The sequence below is a fragment of the Trachypithecus francoisi genome, unplaced genomic scaffold (assembly GCF_009764315.1).
Source record: "Trachypithecus francoisi isolate TF-2019V2 unplaced genomic scaffold, Tfra_2.0 Lachesis_group10, whole genome shotgun sequence".
Classification (NCBI taxonomy): Eukaryota; Metazoa; Chordata; class Mammalia; order Primates; family Cercopithecidae; genus Trachypithecus; species Trachypithecus francoisi.
The window spans coordinates 87158374-87183821 of NW_022681455.1; the positions used below are offsets into that span (position 1 = coordinate 87158374).

The 25448-nt window shown below is 43.8% G+C and overlaps 1 protein-coding gene across 1 annotated transcript; it reads right to left on the minus strand.

The window, feature by feature from the left end:
* Nucleotides 1-5469: 5469 nt before the first annotated feature.
* On the minus strand, nt 5470-25029 carry DNAJA2 (DnaJ heat shock protein family (Hsp40) member A2). Its single transcript, XM_033218307.1, has 9 exons — nt 24753-25029; nt 23145-23204; nt 22613-22836; nt 19327-19407; nt 18448-18581; nt 15523-15719; nt 9628-9772; nt 9370-9497; nt 5470-7291 (listed from the first exon to the last, which is right to left on the minus strand). The coding sequence occupies exons 1-9, from the start codon at nt 24828-24830 to the stop codon at nt 7100-7102; spliced, it is 1239 nt and encodes a 412-aa protein (XP_033074198.1). The 5' UTR covers nt 24831-25029; the 3' UTR covers nt 5470-7099.
* Between the last annotated feature and the right edge of the window lie 419 nt (nt 25030-25448).

Below are 25448 nucleotides of genomic sequence, written 5' to 3' on the forward strand. Positions count from 1 at the left end.
CTCCTGGGTTCAAGCAATTCTCCTGCCTCAGCCTCCCGAATAGCTGGGATTACAGGCACGTGCCACCATGTCCGGTTGATTTTTGTATTGTTAGTAGAGACGGGGTTTCACTATGTTGGCCAGGCTGGTTTTGAACTCCTGACCTCGTGATCCACCTGCCTTGGCCTTCCAAGGTGCTAGGATTCCAGGCGTGAGCCACCACGCCCGGCCGAGTCAGAGGGTTTCTTTTTGTTTGTTTGTTTTTTGAGACGGAGCCTTGCTCAATCGCCCAGGCTGGAGTACAGTGGCATGATCTTGGCTCACTGCAAGCTCCGCCTCCCGGGTTCACGCCATTCTCCTGGCTCAGCCTCCCAAGTAGCTGGGACCACAGGCGCCTGCCGCCACGCCCGGCTAATTTTTTGCATTTTTAGTAGAGACGGGGTTTCACCGTGTTAGCCAGGCTGGTCTCGATCTTCCGACCTCGTGATCTGCCCGCCTCGGCCTCCCAAAGTGCTGGGATTACAGGCGTGAGCCACCGCGCCCGGCCATCAGAGGGTTTCTAAAGGAGGCTGGGGGCGGTGGCTTATGCCTGGAATCCTAGCACTTTGGGAGGCTGAGGTAGGAGGATCGCTTGAGTCCAGAAGTCGAGACCAGCCTGGGTGACATACTGAAACCCCATCTTTATTTAAAAATAAAAAAATTAGCCAGGTGTGGTGGTGTGCATCTGTGGTCCCAGCTACTCAGGAGGCTGAGGTGGTAGGATTGCTTAAACCTGGGAAGCAGAGGCTGCAGTGAACCAAGATCAAGCCTCTGCACTCCACAGCGGAGGCTGCAGTGAGCCCAGGGGATCGAGCCTCTGTACTCTGTCTGGCAACAGAGCAAGAGTGGTAGTTTACGCCTGTAATCCAAACATTTTGAGAGGCCAAGGCGGGCAGATCTCCTGAGGTCAGGAGTTTGAGACCAGCCTGGCCAGCATGGTGAAACCTTGTCTCTACTAAAAATACAAAAATTAGCTGGGCATGGTGGCAGGTGCCTGTAATCCCAGCAATTTGGGAGGCTGAGGCTGGAAAATCATTTGAACACAGGAGGAGGAGGTTGCAGTGACCAGACATCGCGCCATTGCACTCCAGCTTGGATTACAAGAGCAGAACTCCATCTCAATCAGTCAATAAAAAATTTTAAAAATATTGAATCTCTTTTCTTTGATAGCAAGTAATGAAGCATTCAAAGCCTAAACTTCTGTAGTGAAGCCATTTTTATGAACATCTCTAAACTGTCAGGATACACATGGAAGATCCAACACTGTTTCTCTGTTATTCATGGGAGGATGATTCTGGGTATCCAGCTACTGACTGATGTCCAGGATCATGCCAGACCTCTCTAGCTCAGAGGTCTCTGGTCCTAAGATCAGATCTTAGGACCTAGAACCTAGTGAGTTTCAGCCATGAGACATGTTCCTGAGCCAGTGAGGTGAGAAAAGAATTGAATGGAGTTTCACCATGTTGTTCTGTTATGCCACTGCTACTCACATTAACAGGCTTGTTTGGAAAGCCTGGAAATCAGGAGGGCTTGGGGCTAGGGACAGGCTATACACCTTCAGAGGGATTAGCTCAACTCTCCTGATGAGCTCCCTGGAATCGAGCTTTAGATGCCTGGGCAAGGCCAGAACATTGTAGATGAGTCCAGCTGGAATCAGTTGCCAACAGGGGAACCCAGCTTCCCAATGACATCAGAATTAGCACATAAAGCTTGGTACTGGGTTGTCTTCGGGTGGATGTGTCCCTACAAGAATACCTGTATGTTTTCAGGAGATGTCTATACAAGCATTCTCCTTCACTGAATCTTGTGTTCTCTAGAATTAAGTAGATCCCCTTTAAATACAGACCCCCATTTTATAGGCTTGATTTTGCTGTGAGTCACATCATAGCTTTCAGGACTTAAAATTGTGCCTAAATAGGTAAAAACATTAGCCGGGCATGGCGGCACGCACCTGTGGTCCCAGTGACACAGGAGGCTGAGGCAGGGGGATCACTGGAACCCAGGAGGTCGAGGCTGCAGTAAGATTTGTTTGTGTCACTGCACTCCAGTCTGGTGAGCATGAGACCCTGTCTTCTTAAAAAAAAAAAAAAAAGTAAAAATGTAAGTAATCATTACATGTTTCCCAAGCAAAATATTTCTGCATGAGGTCCTTGGTGGTGAAGAAGAAATCACCAGTGCCCACCCGTGTTGCACTATATTCTTGTAAAATATATTTTGGTTCTGTCCCCTAATCCTCATATGCTAACAGGGATGTATTGTTTTTTCTAGAGTTTTTTGCAGGGATTTAGATCATTATTTCAGATCTTCCAGATCTTAGATTTGGTTCAAGAGGTCAAGAAGCACTTCCTTCATTCATAAATATTTATTTAGGTTCTATTATATGCCAGCATTCTATGCACTAGAAGCTTAACTTTGTAACCTGGTTTGATGCATTGTGTACAAATTCACAAAGATATGTATGAAACTGTTATCCACAGAATCGTTTGTGTAACTGGAAACAATTCGAACATCTATCAATAGGTAGGAAATGGTTCATTCAAACAACAGAACTTTAAAATCATTAAAAATAGATCTTTATGTATTAGTATGCAAATATGTCAAAGGAATAATAAGACCAAAAGTTGTAAAAATAAGTTATTTTATCCCATTTTTGCATACACACACGTGAGAAATTGGTAAAAGTGATTGCATGTGCGAATAGGTTGGCAAATTTACTTCTATATGTATTAAAAAAAAAAAAAAAGACCAAGGCTGGGCATGGTGGCTCACACCTGTAGCCAGCACTTTGGGAGGTCAAGGCGGGTAGATCACTCGAGGTCAGGAATTCAAGACCAGCCTGGCCAACATAGTGAAAACCCGTCTCTACAAAAACACAAAAATCGAGCCAGCCGTGGTGGTGCATGCCTGTAGTCCTAGTGACTCAGGAGGCTGAGGTAGGAGAATCACTTGGACCCAGAAGTCAGAGGTTGCAGTGAGCCAAGATTGTACCACTGCACTCCAGCCTGGGAGACAGGGAGACTCTGTCTCAAGAAAAGACAAAATGAAACAAAACAAAAACAAAAAACAAACTTTGCGTTGATAGTCTCATTAGCAAGTGATTTGGATGGGGGGGAGATTAATTTTTAAAGTCGATAGTTCTGTTTTTTAATGATATGTATTGCCTTCCTAATAGAAAAAAATAATTTGTACACTATTTGTAGATTATGGAAGGGGATACCTATTCACGCATAGAATGTTAAAGCTTTATCACTGAAGATTCTCAACCCACTGCTGGTATAAGCTTTCTCAGGTTCTTTTCTTCCTATAGCTAGGAAGTCAGGTTTTCTTTTTTCTTTCTTTTTTTGGGACAAAGTCTCGCTCTGTCGCCCAGGCTGGAGTGCAGGGGTGCAATCTCGGCTCACTGCAACCTCCGCCTCCTGGGTTCAAGCGATTCTCCTGCCTCAGCCTCCCAAGTAGCTGGGACTACAGGCGTGTGCCACCATACCTGGCTAATTTTTTTAATTTTAGTAGAGATGGGGTTTCACCGTGTTAGCCAGGATGGTCTTGATCTCCTGTCCTCGTGATCTGCCTGCCTTGGCCTCCCAAAGTGCTGGGATTACAGGCGTGAGCCACCGTGCCTGGCAGAAGTCAGGTTTTCTAACGTGTTTAGCTTGATTCATAGTGGCACTGGCTACTGGTTCACTTTGACCAGAGATTTAACTGAACTTTTGGAAATTAAAAACAACCATTACTTAAAATGTTCCCTAGAAGTCTGTGCCAGGTGATGTAGGCTTCCTAATTTTACCAATCTTTTGCAACTGAAGATTAATTACAAGACTTTTGATGGCCGAGCACAGTGGCTCATGTCTATAATCCCAGCATTTTGAGAGACCAAGGCGGGCAGATAATCTGAGGTCAGTAGATCGAGACCATGCTAGCTAACACGGTGAAACCCTGTCTCTACTAAAAAATACAAAAATTAGCTGAGCATGGTGGCACGTGCCTGTAGTCCCAGCTACTTGGGAGGCTGAGGCAGGAGAATCGCTTGAACCCAGGAGGCAGAGGTTGCAGTGAGCTGAGATTGCACCACTGCACTCCAGCCTGGGCAACAGAGCAAGACTCCATCTCGAATAAAATAAAATAAATAAAATAAATTATGAGATGGGATCTGTATGTTTCCCAGGCTGTTCTTGAACTCTTGGGCTCAAGCAGTCCTTCTGCCTGGGCCTCCCAAAGTGCTAGGATTACAGGCATGAGCCACCATGCCCAGCCTCAATTATTATTTTAGAAAAAGGTTTTACAAATGTAGTGTATCCTGTGTAGAGTGCTTACAATCTCTATAGTAATGGCCTAGGCCTTCACATTCACTCACTGACTCAACCGAATCAGGACTTCCAGTCCTGCCAATTCTATTCATGGTAAGAGCCCTATCCAAGTGTACCATTTTTTTTTTTTTTTTTTTTTTTTTTGAGATGGAGTCTCACTCTGTTACCCAGGCTGGAGTGCAGTGGCACAATCTTGGCTCACTGCAACCTCTGCCTCTGGGATGATTCTCCAGCCTCAGCCTCCGAGTAGCTGGGATTACAGGCTCATGCCACCACATCCAGCAAATTTTTGTATTTTTAGTAGAGACAGGGCTTAGCCATGTTGGCCAGGCTGGTCTTGAACTCCTGATCTCAGGTGATCCGCCCACCTCAGCCTCCCAAAGTGTTGGGATTATAGGCGTGAGCCACCACGCCAGGCCCTTTTCTCATATAAGGTACTTTTACTGTACCAAAAGGTAAACAGAAAACTACTTACCATTGTGTTACAACTGCCTACGGTAACAAGCTGTACAGGTTTGTAGTCTAGGAACGATACACTACACCACATAGGTGTACAGTCGGCTACACCACCTAGGTTCGTGCAAGTACACCCTGTTCGCATGATGAAACCGCCTAACCATGCACTTCTCAGAATGTATCCCTGCTGTTACTGTGCAGATCCATGCTGCCAACAAGGATAAACCATGAAAACATTATGCTAAGTGAATGCATCACTAAAGGTCATGTATTTTGATCTAATTTATACAAAATGTCCAAAATAGGCAAATATTTAGAAGCAGAATTAGCTATTAGTGATTACACCAGGAGTTGAGGAGAGAATGGAACAGAAAGTGACTTAATGGATTGGGGGTTTCTTCTTTGATGAAAATGTTCTGAAATTAGTGGAGATGGCTGAATATACTGAAATCAACTGAATTGTGGCAAATTTTTTAAAATGGTAAATTTTATGGTATGCAAATCATATCTTGAATAAAGCTGTTACACAAAATTATCTGTGCTGGTGACACTGTATGGTTGGTTCTCTAGGCAGGTGCTCTACAAACTAGAGCAAGGAGACCAAGACCTTAACAGCAACTCTCTTCCAAATAATTTTCTTGCCTACAGTCAAAACACCTGGGTAGAAATGAAAGACAGACTACACTGAACAACTGTTTTATAAACCTTTATTGGAAAGGCTACAAACTTTATATTGCCACCGCATTTCTTATGTTTAAAGTGGTTGTGGGGAAGTAACCTTGGATACAAAACTATTATGCTGTTGAATCTTGCCCAGGCTTGTAAAATATTTTTTGTACAATGGAGGTAGAGTGGATAGGTCAATAATTTAAACCTCACAGGCCTTGATTAGTGTCAGCACACCTTTTTCATTCAGGTTTTCAGCTTCTAGCAGACCTAGAAATAAACTACAAATACTAGATTTAGGCTCAGGGATGGCATTTAATACATTAAAAATTTTTCGTTTTCAGTTTTCCCCATTTGTTCCTTTATAAATGTAAAATGTGCATCTTCCCTCAAATAAATGTGTTCTACAAATACCTACTGAGAGTGAAATGATAAAAACCAGATGATGGAAAGAGAAACACAACATCCTTTTCATCAATTTTACCTGATTTTTCTCATTTTCTTTAGTTTGAAATATAAATAACTACAATGCATATTTCAGTTGCCTTCATTCTTAAATTCTGAATAAGCATATTTTCTATAAAACATTAAAGAAAATCAAAATAATAATCAATGGCTTCTCCAATTCTAAATATTCAACGTAATGGAGACAGAGCGTCTTCTACATTTAATGAAAACAGGATTTGAAGACGTTCTATGCAGACATGGTTTTACTATAGATTTGCTGTTACCTTATTTTTTTAAGGGGGTGGTGGTGGGGAGATACAGAAGTCAGGCTAGCCCAGTGCTCAGGAGTTACAGCACTCAAGACATCCTGGCCTCTAGAGAGCATCACTGAAGCCACTGAAGACTGTCTCTACCAGCCTTTTGTCTACCAAGACTATAAGATGGGCACAGGCCTGAGATATAAGCTTCAGGCCAATGGGTTTTTATGGGCTGTTTAAGAACCAGTACTAAGGATACATTCTTTATGTTTTTCCCTTCTAAAAATGTGACACAAAAGAATAATTTACACCAACTGCTTTTTATTATCGAGTTTCAGAAACCTTTCACAAGATGGTAAAAAAAAAAAAAAAAAAAAAAAAAAAAAGAAACAAAAAAAAACCCCAAAACAAAAAAACTTACAACCACAGCTAATGTAATTTTTTCCATTGTTCCCAGTCAGCTCCAAACCATCGTGTGCAAAGCCCATTTTTTTCCATGCATCTAAATGATAGATACAGGCTATGAAATTCTTTATTCTATTTGTAGCAGCTTATGCAAGTGCAGCCAAACACAAAGCTTCAGGACAAATTATACAAACTTTACAATGTGGGATTTAAATTTAAAATATGAAACATAAAAATCTACACAAAACTGATAAAAATCAAGCACAGATACCAGGATTGAAACTTATAATATCCACATGTGAAAGGGAGTCTTGTTTCCTTTCAAGTGCTTTATTCTGCTATGGAACAGTCGAAATGAAGATGTAAAGCTTTGTGGTTAGTTTAAATTATACACTCTGTAGATACTATACCAATTTTAAAAGTTATACATAGACCAACAGATGTCCCTCAGTTCATCTGGATTGATAAGACACTCCAGCTGGATTGCTGAGAACAAATCAGGCAAATGTGGAAAGAAAATCCACCTGTGCAATTTGTTTGCAGAGTTTACTGATGGGCACACTGCACTCCAGGTCCATGATGGCTGCTGCTTTCTTCATCAGAGCTATCATTATAGGCTTCACGCCTCTGACCACCTCCTGAGCCTCGAGTGCTATCAAATTCCTGAAGCTCTACCTCCTCTGTTTCGCCAATTATGTTAGGAACTTCCGGTCTAGATGGCAGAAGATCTTCTAGTTCCTTTATTAAAACAAACAAAAACCAGGTTGGTTGTAACAGTTTCATCAACTTTCCTTTTGATGTATACAATCCAGTGTCCTTTCTTTAAGAGTTGAAAAAGGGGCTGGGCGTGGTGGTTCATGCTTATAATCCCACCAGCACTTTGGGAGGCTGAGGCGGGTGGATGAGGAGGTCAGGAGATTGAGACCAGCCTGGACAACATGGTGAAACCTTGTCTCTACTAAAATACAAAAAATTAGCCGGGCACGGTGGTGGGTACCTGTAATCCCAGCTAGTTGGAAGGCTGAGGCAGGAGAATCGCTTGAACCCAGGAGGTGGAGGTTGCAGTAAGCTGAGACTGTGACACTGCACTCCAGCCTGAATGACAGAGCAAGACTCCATCTCAAAAAAAAATTTAAAAAAAGGAATGTGGACTGGACTTTGAACTCTAAGTAAGAGATCACAAACTCATCACTCACAGGCCAAATCTAGACATCTTTTGTGCAACCTATTGCTTTAAGAACCAAAAAAAAGGTCATTAGCTGCCAATACTTAAACATTAGAAAACTTCTACAGGAGACACGCCTTCCTGCATCCGGCATGGACACCAGCTGATGAGAAGGGGGTAGTGGTCCCTCCCTCTGCAAGTGAGGAATCTGCTCTCTTCAGGGAGTGCTAGTCCTCATCACCACCCACACCTGGTCTACTTTACTTCTCTACAATTCCCTGCTTGGACCCATCAACATTTACACCAGCAATACTCCATTTCCTAACAACTAGGAAAGCCTACTAATCATACAAATATACTTTAAAATTGAATGTAACATGACTATTAAGAAACTTGAAGTCAGCTGGGCACGGTGGCTCACAACTGCCATCCCAGAATTTCAGGACGCAGGAGGATTGCTTGAGACCAGTCTGGACAACATAGCAAGACTCCACCTCTACGAAAAGTTTTGAAAAGCATTAGCAGGGTGTGGTGGAGCACATCTGTAGCGAGCCATGATCATGCCACTGCACGCTAGCTTGGGCAACAGAGCGAGACTCTCTTAAAAAGAAAGAAACTTGGCCGGGTGCAGTGGCTCACGCCTGTAATCCCAGGACTTTGGGAGGCCGAGGCGGGCAGATCACAAGTTCAGGAGATCGAGACCATCCTAGCTAACAAGGTGAAACCCCGTCTCTACTAAAAATACAAAAACAAAATTAGCAGGGCGTGGTGGTGGGTGCCTGTAGTCCCAGCTACTTGGGAGGCTGATGCAGGAGAATGGCATGAACCCAGGAGGCGGAGCTTGCAGTGAGCTGAGATCTGAGATCATGCCACTGCACCCCAGCCTGGGCAACAGAGAGAGACTCCGTCTCAAAAAAAAAAAAAAAAAAAAAAAAAAAGGAAAAGGAAAAGAAAAGGCCAGGCGCGGTGGCTCAAGCTTGTAATCCCAGCACTTTGGGAGGCCGAGATGGGTGGATCACGAGGTCAGGAGATCGAGACCATCCTGGCTAACACGGTGAAACCCCGTCTCTACTAAAAAACACAAAATAAAAACTAGCCAGGCGAGGTGGCGGGCGCCTGTAGTCCCAGCTACTCAGGAGGCTGAGGCAGGAGAATGGCGTAAACCCGGGAGGCGGAGCTTGCAGTGAGCTGAGATATGGCCACTGCACTCCAGCCTGGGCAACAGAGCGAGACTCCATCTCAAAAAAAAAAAAAAAAAAAAAAGAAAAAGAAACAGAAACTTACCAGGCATTGTGGCTCATGCCTGTAATCCCAGCTACTTGGTTGGCTAAGGCATGAGAATGACTTGAACCTGGGAGGCGGGGGGTACAGTGAGCTGAGACTGCACCACTGCACTCCAGCTTGGGTGACACAGTGAGACTGTGTTTCCAAAAAATTTTTTTTTAATTAGCCAGGCATGGCATCACACACCTGTAGTCCCAGCTCCTCGGGGGGCTGAGGTGAGAGGATCGCTTGAGCCCAGGAGGTCGAGGCTATATAGTAAGCCATGATCACACTACGGCACCCCAGCCTGGGCGACAGAGACCCTGTTTAAAAAACCAAAAACCAAACCCCAAACTTGGAAGTCAATTGTTGTTTAAAGAACACTTACGGAAAGCTTGTCTGGGTTGATCCAGTTGTTTTCAGGAAACTGCACATCAAACTTTATGTAAAGATCACCTTTTTCAAAGGGATTACGATACTGCGGCATCCCTTCACCTCGAACTACACGAACACATCCTATTAAGAGGAAATGATTAATAATTTTACCCAAAAGAGGTGTTCATTTGTTTTCAGAGTTATTCAGTATAAAAAAATTACAAATTGTAAGAATACCTGAAAACCAGAATCGGACAAAATCAAGATTTACCTGGTTCAATTACTTTGCCAGGGGGGTATTTCACCACAATCTGACGTCCATCAAGGTGCTTAAACGTGAACTGAAATCCACATAGAGCTTCAACAAGTCCTATTTTATATGTCATGTGCAAATCATTCCCATCTCTCTGAAATACCTATAAATAAAGCACAAAAGAAATACATTTTCTTTTTTTTTTTTTTTTTTTTTGAGACGGAGTCTCGCTCTGTCGCCTGGGCTGGAGTGCAGTGGCCGGATCTCAGCTCACTGCAAGCTCCGCCTCCCGGGTTTACGCCATTCTCCTGCCTCAGCCTCCCGAGTAGCTGGGACTACAGGCGCCCGCCACCTCGCCCGGCTAGATTTTTTTGTATTTTTTTAGTAGAGATGGGGTTTCACCGTGTTAGCCAGGATGGTCTCGATCTCCTGACCTCGTGATCCGCCCGTCTCGGCCTCCCAAAGTGCTGGGATTACAGGCTTGAGCCACTGCGCCCGGCCAAGAAATACATTTTCTTAAAAATTATGGAGCTACACCCTGCGGCATTATGTTCATTGACTTAAATTCCAAACCTTATTTCTACCACTCACTGCAAAGTAGTACGTGAGAAACTTCCATGAGGAAGGTGTACTGGAACTGGTAAACAATGGCATATATAAGAGCAACAGAACTGAGGCCCCCAAAACAGGGCCAGGCATATTCTGCAATTATGGCCCACTTTCAGACTCTGCCTCTGGTGAAAAAGGTATAAAAAGCCCAGAGGTCTTCTACAGAACAAGCTCATCCTGGAGTGCTCCCCAGACATGATCATAACAGGAAAGGGGGGAGGGTCCAAGGTTAACGTAAAAAAACCTTAACCAGTAACACCCAGCCAGCAAAGTCAAGTGGCTCAATTCCACACTCCACACACGTACCAACAAGTTTCATATCTCACTAAAATGTAAAACTGGCTCATTCAATATTACACTATAAGCCTATGGACTAGGTAATGCAAAAGGTATTGAGAATAAGCACAAAGAATGTTTCTGGGCCTTCAATGTGTAGGAAAAATATATCCAATTTCACATGCCCAATCTGCAATTTTTGCTTAGATTTTACAATGGTCACTCTTCTTGTAAAGACCAATCCTGGCTGGTTCACTTATAGAAAATCTGGTAGACAGGTTCTTTTCCTATGTTACTCTCCTAAATTTACCCATTAAACAAAGTTAAACCATTACCTTAACCAATGATTCTCTAAGTGTGGTTCTGGACCAGCAGCTTCAGGAAACTTGTTAGGAACACATATTCTTGGGCCCCACTTCCATTCCTGCCAGAAACAAGGCAGGCAGGACCCAGCGTAGTCCTAACAAGCCCTCTAGGCATTCTTGCGTGTGCTAGTTTGAGATCCAAAAAGGTCTATTATCTATGCACATTTATTCAAGTGTTCCTCACAACGGGACCAATAGTTTCTTTAATACAGGATTTTTCAACGCATTAAAAATGCTAAGTAGGCCAGGCGCAGTGGCTCATGCCAGTAATCCCAGCACTTTGGGAGGCCAAGGCAGGCGGATCACAAGGTCAGGAGTTCGAGACCAGCCTGACCAATATGGTGAAACCCCATCTCTACTAAAAATACAAAAATTAGCCAAGCGTGGTGGTGGGCGCCTGTAGTCCCAGCTACTTAGGGGGCTGCGGCAGGAAAATCACTTGAACCTGGGAGGCGGAGACTGCAATGAACCAAGATCGCACCACTGCACTCCAGCCTGGGTGACAGAGCGAGACTCTGTCTCAATTAAAAAAAAAAAAAAAAAAAAAAAATTTAAAAAGCTAAATATAGGGTCAGAGCTTTGGGAGGCCAGTTCAAAACAGCAACATAGGGAGACAAAAAATTACAACATAAAATAGGCTAGTTGAGGCAGGATGATCCCTTGAGCCCAGGAGTTGGAGCCTGCGGTAGTAGTCCCTCCTCAATGATCCAGCTACTGCACTCCAGCCTGGATGACAGGACATCCTGTCTCTTAAAAATAATAATAATAGGCCGGGCGCGGTGGCTCAAGCCTGTAATCCCAGCACTTTGGGAGGCCGAGACGGGCGGATCACGAGGTCAGGAGATCGAGACCATCCTGGCTAACACGGTGAAACCCCGTCTCTACTAAAAATACAAAAAACTAGCCGGGCGAGGTGGCGGGTGCCTTTAGTCCCAGCTACTCGGGAGGCTGAGGCAGGAGAATGGCGTGAACCCGGGAGGCGGAGCTTGCAGTGAGCTGAGATCCAGCCACTGCACTCCAGACTTGGCGACAGAGCAAGACTCCGTCTCAAAAAAAAAAAAAAAAATAATAATAATAATAATAAATTTAAAATAAAATGCTAAGAATACTGTAAAATGCAAGTGTTCTAAGAACCATCTTACCAAATATCCTTTCTTAAAGTCATATTATTTTAGGACGGAAGCAGTAGCTCATGCCTATAATCCCAGCACTTTGGGAGGCTGAGGCAGGTGGATCACCTGAGGTCCTGGTCAACAAGGCGAAATTCTGTCTCTACTAAAAACACAAAAACTAGCCGGGTGTGGTGGTACAGGCCTGTAGTCCCAGCTACTTGGGAGGCTGAGGCAGAAGAATTGCTTGAACCTGGGAGGTTGAGGTTGCAGTGAACAGAGACTGCGCCACTGCACTCCAGCCTGGGTGACAGAGTGAGACTCCGTCTCAAAAAAAATAAAATAAAAATAAAAAGGAGGGGCAGGGCATGGTGGCTCACACCTATAATCCCAGTACTTTGGGAGGCCGAGGTGGGTGGGCAGATCATTTGAGGTCAGGAGTTTGAGACCAGCCTGGCCAATATGGTGAAACCCTGTCTCTACTAAAAATCCAACTGCGCCACTGCACTCCAGTCTGGAGGATAGGCTGAGACTCTGTCTCTTAAAAAAAAGAATAGGGAACAGGAAGAGATACGTATTATGTTCTTGTACAGGAGAGTTCAACTGAAAGTGATTTCAATAAAAAATGATTATCAGGATAGCTGTTGCAGTGGAGGGGGAGAAGCTAAACAACTGGATGCTAAAAAGTTTAAACAGAATAAACAAGCAAGAATGCCGGAGAGTTTCTGAAAAACAAAATTAATGAGGAGGGATTACCAAAGCACTAGGCCAGAAAACACTTAAAAGTCATAATTTCTGAATAACAAAAGCACAGGTTATAGAGGCGTGACTAACATCACCAGGTTCTGTAGTTTGATGCTGTATAACTGCACTATGGTAATCAGACCACCGAGACACACAAACGGGCACACTGACAAGTGACATGGCAAGATGATGACTATAGATGATACAGCACTCCCAAGAAGGAACTAGACAAACTTCCATTCTAACCTTTACCACCTTTTCTACCTTAGACAACTAGTTACATCTGCCTTCTGTTGAAAATTCCATGCCAATTCCACTGCTGCCAACAACTTTCAGAGATTACTTACTTCCCAACACCTCCCCACAGGCCCCAAGAAAGAAGCTTATTCATAATCTCATTTGACTCTTTAATATCTGAAAAGTCCAGGGAAGCCAAAGCTAGTAAATGGGGCCCAGACCTTAAGTCCTTTGCCTCGAAATCCAATGATCTACTTTTAAAAACCCAATTTATTATGCAGCAACATTAAAATTAGGAATAAAAACAGGTTTTACCATCAGTCTGACATGCCTCAGACCAAAAAAATCATCTTTCTTCTGCAAATAAGCATTCCTTCTTCACTTCCTCACTACCGTGCTGCTGCACTGCCAGACATCATTTGACAATGAACCCCAAACTACTCCAAGGATTCTATCAATGAAAATGCCTAGGCACTGTCTGTACCATTTTACAACACAGTCTAACCTACATCTAAGCAGAATTCCCAATTATTTAGCTGTCTTGCTAGTTTTCTCCTTCATATTCCTGGTATGGTGCTGTGCACAGCAGCAAGACTGAATGAACAAGGAAGTAGCTAAAATGTTAACAAATGGCAAATCTTGTAAATATTTCATCCTATAAGACCCAAAGGCAGAATTCTAAAAACTACTCATTTTTTGACAACCTAGGAGACGTTTGCTATTTGTAGGGTTGGCAATTTCCACAAAAAGCCAAAATACATAATTTGTAGCTTTGCTGAGTCATGAAAGCTGACTAGCACGCCGATTGTCCAGGAGATCAAGTCTGACCTTGTGAGGGATTACAACCAAATTTCTAAAACCTGGATCTCAATATGGCTTTGTTGTTCTCTATTGGATTCTTAAAGTGATTTTTAACATTTACTCTATTTGAAGAAATGACCACCACAGAAGGACGATCTCCTTCTTTATCAAATATATAACCTTTAAATTTCAAATGGATAATCAGCTTACCCACCTTTTTAGAATTAAAAAGAATAACCTTTCACTGAACATAATACAAATTTACCATTTCTCTGTGTTGACTGGGCTTATGCATAGGAGAAAATTTTAGGGCAAACTAAAAAGGCGGTTAACCTGTGATGTAATGACTTTCAGAGGAAAGCATAAGTAAATGTGATCAAGTACAAAGCTAGAGTCCTATCAAGTGCTTCTAACATTCAAGAATTTAGGTGATTACTGGAGGGGTTTTTCATGAATAGCTCCAGATATACTCTTTATGAGTAAGGTCTACAGTATACAATATGGACATTAAAAATACACAAGTGCAATGCTAAAATCAAAATAACATACACTAGGCTGGGCACGGTGGCTCACACCTGTAATCCCAGCACTTTGGGAGGTCGAGACAGGCGGATTGCTTGAGCTCAGGAGTTCAAGACCAGCCTGGGCAATATGGCAAGACCCTGTCTCTACTAAAAATACAAAAACAAAACAAAACAAAACAAAAAACCCAAAAAAACAGATGGGCATGATGGTGCGTCAGTTGTCCCAACTACTTGGGAGGCTGAGATAGGAGGATTGCTTGGGCCCAGGGGCAAAGGTTGCAGTGATCCCAGATCACGCCACTGTACTCCAGCTTGGGCAACAGAGCAAGACCATCTCAAAAACAAAAACCCCCCAAAACATACACTAGTGACCACATTCTTCAGAAACTTCTAAAAAAATGTTTTTTGTTTTTTTTTTTTAAATCCCAGAACTCTTTCAAGGATAGCTCACTTGGCTACCCAATAAGTAAAAACCAAATCAACAGAGCAGCAGTTTCACAGTGAAAAAACAGGCTGCCTTAGACCAACTGGTCCAACGCCCAATGCCCTTATTTTCATAAACAAAGAAACTGAGACAGTAAGATTACCTACCGTTAAAGTGCTAGTCAACGACCAAGCTAGGGGAGAATCGCTTGAACTTGGGAGGCGGAAGTTGCAGTGAGCCAAGATTGCGCCACTGCACTCCAGCCTGGGTACAGTCAAAAAAACTGTCAAAAAAAAAAAAAAAAAGACCAATGCTGGGTGCAGTGGCTCCCACTTTTAATCCCAGCACTTTGGGAGGCTGAGGCAGGCGCACCACCTGAGGTCAGGAGCTCAAGACCAGCCTGACCAACATGGAGAAAAGCCCGTCTCTACTAAAAATAAAAATTAGCCAGGAGTGGTGGTGCGCGCCTGTATTCCCAGCTACTCGGGAGCCTGAGGCAGGAGAATCACTTGAACCCGGGAGGCAGAGGTTGCAGTGAGCCGAGATCACGCCACTGCACTCCAACAACAGTGAAACTCCATCTCGGGGTGGGGGGGGGGGGGGACCAAGCCAGGACTAAAACTGACTCTTACAGTGCTTCTAACTGCACCTGCCTTGTTAGTCTTTCTTACACAAGCCTGTCTTAGGAATTTGCCATGATTCCCTTAACTTCTCCAGTGTGCAGAGTTGCTCCAGGGACTCCAAACAGATCTAACCTATTTCTCACAAGCAAGAAGTACTTCTGAATAAAACAAAACACAAAAAACTAAAAAAAGGAAAATCACCTCATGTTCTTTCTCCTGTAGCAAAAGAACAATGTCTCCAGGTTCCACTCCTGGGGCCTGGTCTGCTTCCCCAGTGAATGTAATTCTCTGTCCATGTTTCATGCCTTTGTCTACGTGGACTTCAAGAATCTTCACTTCTTTAATCACCTTCTTCCCTTCACATTTTTTACAGCGGTCTTTTTCATTAATTACCTCTCCTGGAAAAAGAAGTCATTGAAACTTTCAGCAAGAGTACTATACTATACTCTTAATATTCTTATCCTTTAAAGATACTTTCTGAACTTCTTTTAATCGCTACCTAAATTTTTATTCAAAGCAGCATTCTGAGGTCAAGCATAGTGGCTCAAGCCTGCAATCCCAATCCCAATATTTTGCGAGGTCAGGGTGGTAGGATCACTTGAGCTCAGGATCTGAGACCAGCCTAGCAACACAGTGAGACCTTGCTTCTACTACAAATAAAAAAAGTTAGCCGGCATGGTAGTGCACACTTGTAATCCTGGCTACTCGGGAGGCTGAGGAGGGAGGACTGCTGGAGGTCGAGGCTGCAGTGAGTTATACTCATGCCACTGCACCCCAGTCTGAGTGACAGTGTGAGGCCACCTCTCAAAACAAAACAAAAAAAAGCATTATTCTGAATAACAAAAACTTACATCTTACTACTGCAGATTGCCTGAAGGACTCAGCTTCCCACTATTTCAGAATGTAATGTATCCATGCCATGTTTAGGGCAACACAGCTTTTCTCTTCTATATATTCTTCTGAAATATTTAATTATGGTATAAAAAAGCAAAACTGTGATTATACATAGTATAGTGTGAAAAAATTGCGTCACTTTCTAATAGCTAATTACTGGCACATTTGAAGACTTAGAAAGATGTGTGTAACTGACTATTTAGGGGCTGTTTCTGTAACAGTACTTTTGCAAAGTATGTTCTGCAAAACACCAGTTCTTCAAAATGGTAATGATGGCGGGGCATGGTGGCTCACACCTGTACTCCCAGCCCTTTGGGAGGCCAAGGTGGGAGGATCACCTGAGGTCAGGAGTTTGAGACCAGCCTGGCCGACAGGGCAAAACCCTGTCTCCATTGAAAATACAAAAATCAGCCGGGTGTCATGGTGGGCGCCTGTAATCCCAGCTACTCAGGCGGCTGAGGCAGCAGAATCATTTGAGCCAGGGAGGCAGAGGTTGCGGTGAGCTGAGATCATGCAACTGCACTCTAGCCTGGGCAACAGAGCAAGACTCTGTCTCACATTAAAAAAAAAAAAAAAAAAGGTAATGGTACATGAGAAAAGATTTCAGTTAACTTTGGTTTCTTGATAGTGGGAGTTAGCAATTTTAATAAAATAAAAGGAGGCCAAGAGTGGTGGCTAACACCTGTAAGCCCAGCCCTTTGGGAGGCTGGGGCAGGAGGATTGCTTGAATCCAGGAGTTCGACACCAGCCTGGGCAACATGGCAAAACCCCATCTCTACAAGAAATACAAAAATTAGCTGGGCGTGGTGGCAAGCACCTGTGGTCTCAAAGTTAATTGTGGGGTGAGGGGCTGAGTGGGAGGATTGCTTGAGCGTGGGTGGTGGAAGCTGCAGTGAGCTGAGAATGCGCCTCGGCACTCCAGCAAAACCCTATCTCCAAAAATAATAATTTTTAAAAATAAAGTAAAATGCCAAGATTCTCCAGGAAGGAAACATCATATGTAGCTTCTCATAATTATCGCATCACTTCCAATAGCAATGTAGAAAAGGATGCTCTTGAACTATACTGTCTAATGTGGTAGCCACTATCTACCTGTAGCTACTTAAGTTTATGTGTAAATTAATTCAAATTTAAAATAGTTCCCCAGTCACACTAGCCACATATGAAGTATGCAGTAGTCATAGGTGATTAATGGCTACTGTACTGAACACTGCAGATACAGAACACTTCCATCACCACAGAAAAAAATTCTATTGGATAGCACTGCTCTAGAATGGCAGGTGTGGGAGGAGCTACTTGTTTTTATAATTAAAATTTTAATCAGAACACAGCCATACCCGTTTGTCTGTGGCTATAAAAGCACTAAAAAGTCAGAGGTGAGTAGCTGTGACAAAAACTATTTGGCCCACAAAGACTAAATTATTTACTTCTGTGAGGACAGTTTCAATCTCAAGATCAATTCTTTAAAGCTAACTAAAGGTTACAGTAAAATCTTCCACTTATCAGAGTAACTAAACAAGTAATTGTTTATTTACTTGTTTACTAAACAATTACTTGTTTAGTTATTATTTATTTGTCCCTTTGTAGTTTAAAAGGTTCTGTTTGAGAAAGGAGATAGTCCTCCCATGGTGGTCATTTCTACAGAGACAGTATATAAAAGATTATATTTGATAAAGAAGAAAATAGCAAAGCAACAAATAATCACCTTGCCCCTCTTTTCAGAATTAAGGAGTCACCTTTCACTAACACAATACAAATCTACTGTTTCTCTACGTTCACTGGGCTTAGGCATAATGGAGTAATTACTTTCACGCTTTTATTTTTTGCAACAGGGTCTTGTTCTGTCGCCCTGGCTGGAGTGCACTGGTATGATCACGGCTCACTGCTCCCTTGAACTCCTGGGCTCAAAAAATCCTCCCGCTTCAGCCTCCCAGGCAGCTGGGACCACAGACATGCCCTGAGCCCCTGATTACATATTTTTCTACACTTTTTTTCCTATAGTAATGATGTCTCCCTATCTTGCCCAAGCTGGCCTCGAACTCCTGGGCTCAAGCAATCCACCTCTGTCTCCCAAAGTGCTGGAATTATAGGAATAAGCTAACGCATCTGGCCTCCTTTTTCTTTAATAAGATGTAAACAAATACCCTTTGAAATAAAAAATTGTAAACCTCTCCAATATCTGCATTCTCAATCCATTTCAACATAAAAGCAGAGAAGTACTGGCACACATACCTTCTCCATTACAATCAGAGCATACAGACTGCATCTGTTGTACCATTCCTGGAGCCAGCTGTCTGATCATGATGCGCACACCCCGACCTCGACAAGCACTACACTTCTGGACAGCTCCAGACTTTCCGCCTTGGCTAAAGCAAACACAAGTTATGCATTAGGTTTTTGTCCACAGACCACTCCAATAAGCTATGACACACAGAAATTGTGCTTTTACCTTATCTTCAACCCCAATAACTTGTATTTAAACACAATAACTTGTGTTTAAATTGACTTTCAGAAGTTATCAGAAAATGTTCTGCTAAGATTTATTTATTTCTTTTTTTTTTTTTTTGAGGCGGTGTCTCGCTCTGTCGCCCGGACTGGAGTGCAGTGGCCGGATCTCAGCTCACTGCAAGCTCCGCCTCCCGGGTTCACGCCATTCTCCTGCCTCAGCCTCCCGAGCAGCTGGGACTACAGGCGCCCGCCACCTCGCCCGGCTAGTTTTTTGTATTTTTAGTAGAGACGGGGTTTCACCGTGTTAGCCAGGATGGTCTCGATCTCCTGACCTCGTGATCCGCCCGTCTCGGCCTCCCAAAGTGCTGGGATTACAGGCTTGAGTCACCGCATTTCTTGAGATGGAGTCTCACTCTGTCACCCAGGCTGGAGCGCAGTGGCGCAACCTTGGTTCACTGCAACCTCCACCTCCCAGGTTCAGGTGATTCTCCTGCCTTAGGTGATCCACCCACCTCAGCCTCCCAAAGTGCTGGGATTACAGATGTAAGCCACTGCACCCGGCCGTAAGTTTTAACTCGTAACAATTTTTACCTGGTACAGACATTCAGTGTGACACTTAAAGAACAGACAAAATGTACCCAATAAACCAGAGGACACACTTACCCACTGCATGCACTACAGAGTACATTCTTGCTAAGTTGGAGTTTGGTTGTCTTGCCATTATACAGATCTTCTAATGATACTCTGGAAAGAAAATAATCAGCTTCAATCAAATTTTGCCACATTTTCTCAAATACAAGATATAAATAACAGCTGATACAGCAAATTCATTATCAACTTTTAAAACAGAATTCAAAAATACCTCATAATCTCACATTAAATCAATTCAACTGAGGTTTATTTTATGGCTGAAATTAACAGAAATATTTTATGACTACAGACAGTATATATACCATACTCAAAGTCAGAGCCTATAGCATCAGGCCAACAATTTGCTGTGGTAGAATTTCTGATAAAGCTGATGACTTCACAAACTCAGACATCACAACCTTCTGTTCTAAGGCATAAGCCCTCCACCTAACTCCTAAGAAAAACCCTTCAGAAGAGGTACAATTATTATTCCCATTTTATGTGATAAAACTGAGGCACAGAACAGTCAAGTAACTTGCCTAAGATCACATAGATGTCTGGCTCCAGAGTCCCTGTTTCCTCCATGGACAATTTAGAAAGGCTACAAAGTTATATTTCAGCTTAAGGGAGTCACTTAGATGGCATATGTCTTAAAAAAAATAAAAGTGGCCCTACCAATAGTATGACAGAAAGGAGGGAAAGGAGGGAAAGAATCGTTTTTCATGCCAGGTGCAGTGGCTCATGCCTATAATCCCAGCACTTCAGGAGAACGAGGAGGGAGGATCGCTTGAGCCCAGGAGTTCAAGACCAGCCTGAGCAACTTAGAGAGACCTCATCTTTACCAAAAAATAAAAAATAATTAGCCAGGAATAGTGGCATGTCTGAAGTCCCAGCTACCCAGGAGGCTGAGGCACGGGAATTGCTTAAGCCCTGGAGATTGAGGCTGCAGTGAGCTGAGATCGCACCACTGCACTCCAGCCTGGAGGACAGAGTGAGACAAGTACTTATGTGTGGAGTTTTCTACTTGTGGCATCATGATGGTGCTCAAAAAGTTTCATATTTTGGAGCATTTCAGATTTCAGATTAGGAATGGTCATCCTGTAATGATTTGCTTTAAAATCCTGGGAGTTACAGGAACAAAAAAATAGTTAAAAGTATTTTACAAAGCACCTACACTATTTTGTGATATTCAAACTTTCTCAAAATTGTTATTCTCAGAAACTTAAAACTGTTGTAGACAGGATAAGAATACCACATGTAAGGACAAAACATTACCAACAACACTGTCAAATAATGACCTATCTACAGCTGAGTCTTAGACAAAAAAGCTTGTTGCATCTCGTATACTCTCTGTAACAAATCATTTTTTAAAAATCGGCTTTTTCCCCCTACATATTAAATTACAATTGATATGCACAACCAGTACCCTAAAGCCAGAAAAAAATACACATTTCAACAAAGAAGGCCAAGGAAGGAAAAATGCAGGTAATGGTTTGGCAGGGCTGGCACTCTCCACTAGTGGGGCCTAAACTGGCACAATCCCTCTGCAAGGCGATTTAGTTGTATTTAACAGCCTCAAAACACTCATGCCTGCCTGGGAATCTCTGCCAAGGAGAAACAAAGCTCTACATAAAGATACTCATAGCAGCACTATCTATTACAGAAAAAAAAAACCTGGCAATACCCTATATAAAAGGTAAATGATTAAATCATGGAATGCAGTATTATAAACACAGTATTTGTAATAACAGGAAAATTTGAAATATTAAAACAGCAGAAAACTGTTTTACTATATAGCATAACATTTCTTTAAACATGAAGAACTATAAAGTACAGACAGCACTCTTTTGATCCTATTTTCCTTTTAGACCATTTCTATATTAAAGAAAAATATAAACGAATTAACCTGCACTGCACAAATATTACCATTGGAATGGTATCCAAATGTTAATTTCTGAGGGTAAATTCTTTTAAAAAATAAATTTAAGGATTTAATGAGACTCAAGTTAACAGATAACATGACTTCCTCTAATTTACTCAAGTGTATAAACTAGGATATTATGAAATATTTTAAGTACCTGAACTTCAGCCACTGATATTTGCTAATAAAATAATTTATCGGTCCACGAAAAAAAGAATGGGAAAAAAGACCTCCCAGATTTTGCAAAGTGAAATAGCTAATTTCATACTGGAGAGGGCTTGTGGATTCACAGTCTAAGATCAAGGTCAGGCACCATTCATGTGTTGGCAGGTTAATGTCAGGCTGGAAGCCAGCAAGCTCCATGGAAACCAACTTAGGAGAGTTCACACTGAGGATCAAGTAATGAGTGACTCTAACATGTACACAAAGTAGGCAGACAGTCACTCATTTTTAGTTTTTAAATAAAAGGTAACTTGGAAGATTCATACACTTCAAAGAAAATAGGCTGGATGCAGTGTCTTATGCCTGTAATCCCAGCACTTCGGTAGGCTGAGGCGGGCAGATCACCTGAGCTCAGGAATTCAAGACCAGCCTGGCCAACATGGCGAAACCCTGTCTCTACTAAAAAAATACAAAAACTAGCCCGGCATGGTGGCAGGTGCCTGTAATCCCAACTACTTGGGAGGCTGAGGCAGGAGAATTGCTTGAACTTGAGAGGCGGAGGTTGCAGTGAGCCTAGATGGTGCCACTACACTCCAACCTGGGCGACAGAGTGAGACTCCATTTCAAAAAAAAAAAAAGATCAGGCACAGTGGCTCACGCCTGTAATCCCAGCACTTTGGGAGGCCGAGGCAGGCAGATTACCTGAGGTTGGGAGTTAGAGACCAGCATGACCAACATGGAGGAACCCCCCACCTCTACTAAAAATACAAAATTAGCCGGGTGTGGTGCCACGTCTGTAATTCCAGCTACTCGGGAGGCTGAAGACAGGAGAATCACTTGAAACCAGGAGGCGGAGGTTGCAGTGAGCTGAGATTGTGCCATTGCACTCCAGCATGGGCAACAAAAGCGAAACTCCATCTCAAAAAAAGAAAGAAAAGAAAAAAGAAAATGATCTTCACACTTGAAATTTTAAGTCCTATAATAACATGCAGCCTCAGAACCATATAAAACTACCTTCCTCTCGTTAAAAAATATCTACCATCCTTTTAAGACCTACAGCAAAACAGAAACAGTCAGATAATCAAATTCTATTTAGTCACCAAAAGAAGACGAGGCACATGGAAGTTTTTCTGATGAAGGACAGAACATTCTATGAGTTTTTTTTCTTCTACTGAGTCAATATTCCACTTGACAAAAAGTACCTAATTTTTTAAAACAACAAAACAAGATATTCACTTGAGTGGATGCATCATGTCCTCTCCTCTTCTTCTGCCATTTCGACTTCTACTCTGATTGCCCATGAAGCCGAACAATCCCCCACCAAAAATGTGAGAGAAAATATCATCCATGCCACCACCTCCGCCGCTGCCTTCCCGAAGACCTTGCTCTCCGTATCTGTCATATAACTCACGCTTCTCAGGATTTGATAGTACTTCATATGCAAAACTTATTTCTTTAAACTATAAAGAAAAGGTAAAAATAAAAATAATTGCATTTTCAAGTAGAAGAGTGGGGAGAGGCTATGGGAGTCCAGAATCCATTTAATTCTAATAAAAGGGACAAGTTACCTTTGACTTGATTCTGCTTCTATTTACCACCCACCACTCCTCAGAATGGTAGTACTCTTATTCTAAAACTAAAATACTCTTTGACATTATGAAAATGTGGCTGTGTGGGCATAGTTGGAGCAATATTCCTTTTTTTTCAAGGAGGGCAATTTAAGTTAAAACTAAAACCCCCGGAATAAAAAAAATGACAAATAACTTACTTTGTCTCCTGCATTTGGATTCTTATCAGGATGATATTCCTTGGCTAACTTTCTGTATGCCTTTGAAAATGGATAAAAACAAAGAAGGTTATAACTAAACACCAGTTTAAAGTTTTGTAATAACTTCATATCCACTTTTCTGAAAAGTAATGTTCTAGAGTTATAACCTTCCAAAAATATTTTCTATTTGTATTCTTTGGCATTTTCTTGCGATACTGTTTACTAATGTAATATAACCAAGTAGACTGTAGTTATACTTCAAAATAGTTACAGTGACGTGAAAACCAGATAAAACAATGAAGCAATGCCATAGGGAAAAACAAAACGTTCAACCATTATCCATATTTTCCCTATCGTCAAGTGTCTGATGGCCAAGTAACCAGACCAAGACCACCCTAATAAATTGGAGATAAATGACTGTTAAGCTTTACGGACTGCAAAACATTACTATAAATCAAGCTAAAGTCACAATTTCTGCTCCCAATGGCTCATGCCTTCCTTCTAACTGTAACAACATGAAAAAGTCAAGGTGGTCCTAGGTAGTGTTTTTAGGTGTTTTATTTGCACGTGGTGGTTAACTGGGGTCGTGGTGACAACTTTGGTGGTAGTAAAGTTGCACACTCTCAACGAGGTGTTTGGGTCCTACAGCACTTAAATCTTCATTCACGGAGGCTCGTGAATTATATAATACAGACTAGCATTTCCGGTAAGGTAACAGGAAGTCCACTGCACTCTTCTCACTGCCTAAGGAGCATTCTCATTTTTCTCGGCTTACAAATCCGGATGCTCTTAGCCCGGTGAGGATGCTGTGGGGCTTAAACGCCTCGTGTGCTTTGAAATCCTGAGATTTCAAAGATATCGCAGCATTGCAAACAGCGATAAAAGGCCTTCTATTCATGTTTACTGAACACTCAGGCGTTTGGCTGGGACCACGGTTTATTCCTAAGCAGGTACAGGACATTAGCATTACCTGACCACAGAACAATGCATCCAAACACAGACCCACGCTACCTCCGGGTCAATGGGCGAGGGAGGAAGAGAGGGAGGAGCTCCCGCAGCCTGCAGCCGGGGATCCCAGGAAACAACCCCAGCTGCCCGAGGCGCTCTGTGGGGGCGGCCTCGACCTCCCCGCCGGACCTCCCCGCCGTTTTTCCCCGCGGAGCACCAGACCCGGGGCCGACGGCCGCGGGGCGGACAGCTTCTCTCCCGGGGCCGGGATGCGCTGAGCACCTCGGTCCAACCTGTTTTTCCGGGGTGGTGATCTCGACGCGGAGAGCCGGGCGAGCTGCTTGCCTCCTGGGGGAGACCGGCCCCCGGCGCTCGCCCGAGGAGGGAGGAAGGGCTACCGTCGTGTTTGCGCAGGAGTGAGTTTTATTTGCTGCATCTGCGGGCGGGCGGGGCCGGCGGCCCAAGGTCAGCCGAGGCCGGAGTGCGCGGCTCGCGGAGAGGCCGGTCCCGCCGCCGCCGCCGCCGATCCCCAGCCCGGGCCCTTCACTGCCGGCGCCGGCTCGCGGGCCGCCCAATAGCGCGGCCTGGCTGAAGAAGACATCCCCGGCCGCGCAGGCCCCGCGCCCCTCACACCCGCCCGCCCGGCCCGCTCCCGGATACCTTCTTCAGCTCGTTCTCGCTGGCGCCGGGCGGGACGCCCAGGATGTCGTACAGCTTCGTGTCAGCCACGTTAGCCATGGCGGCCGGCCGGGCGGTACTCGGGAAGAAGGTGGCGGAGCAGACGGAGAGGAGCCGGGCCCACAAGCGGCGTCGGCAGCGGCACAGGCCGAGGGAGACAGCGAGGGGGAAGCGGGGGCGGGGCTGAACTTTGACCGGGCGCACGGTGCGCCGTGACGTCGCAGTGCGGAGCCCGCCCCCGAGCGCCCGAGGCGCGGCCACTGGGTAAGGGTAGTGGAGCGTGTGGCCGGTTCTCTGATCTCTGGATGCAGGCTGTTGTGCAGGGCCAACGTAGGAAATGAACTATACACGGCGCACCCCAGGAATTCAGCTTCCTCTCAAAGGCCATGGTTGCGAGGTCGCGTGTTTAACCTCGCACTGGGTACTGAGGAGATTAACAGGCCTGCGCGGCAGCTTCGTTAGCTTCGAGTCAGTCGGGAAAGAAAGTGGGCCCCGGCTCCTGCAGGAGGCCCGCCTGGCGCGCAGAAATCGTTCTCAGAATCCAGGACGGCGGTGGACTCTCTGGGTCTGGCTCCCTCGAGGCTTACGATGAAAAAAACTGGGGAGCGTGTGTGTGTATGTTATGTTTTATGTTATGGGAATAATGAAACATTCAGCAAAAGCAGTCTATTACTCCCC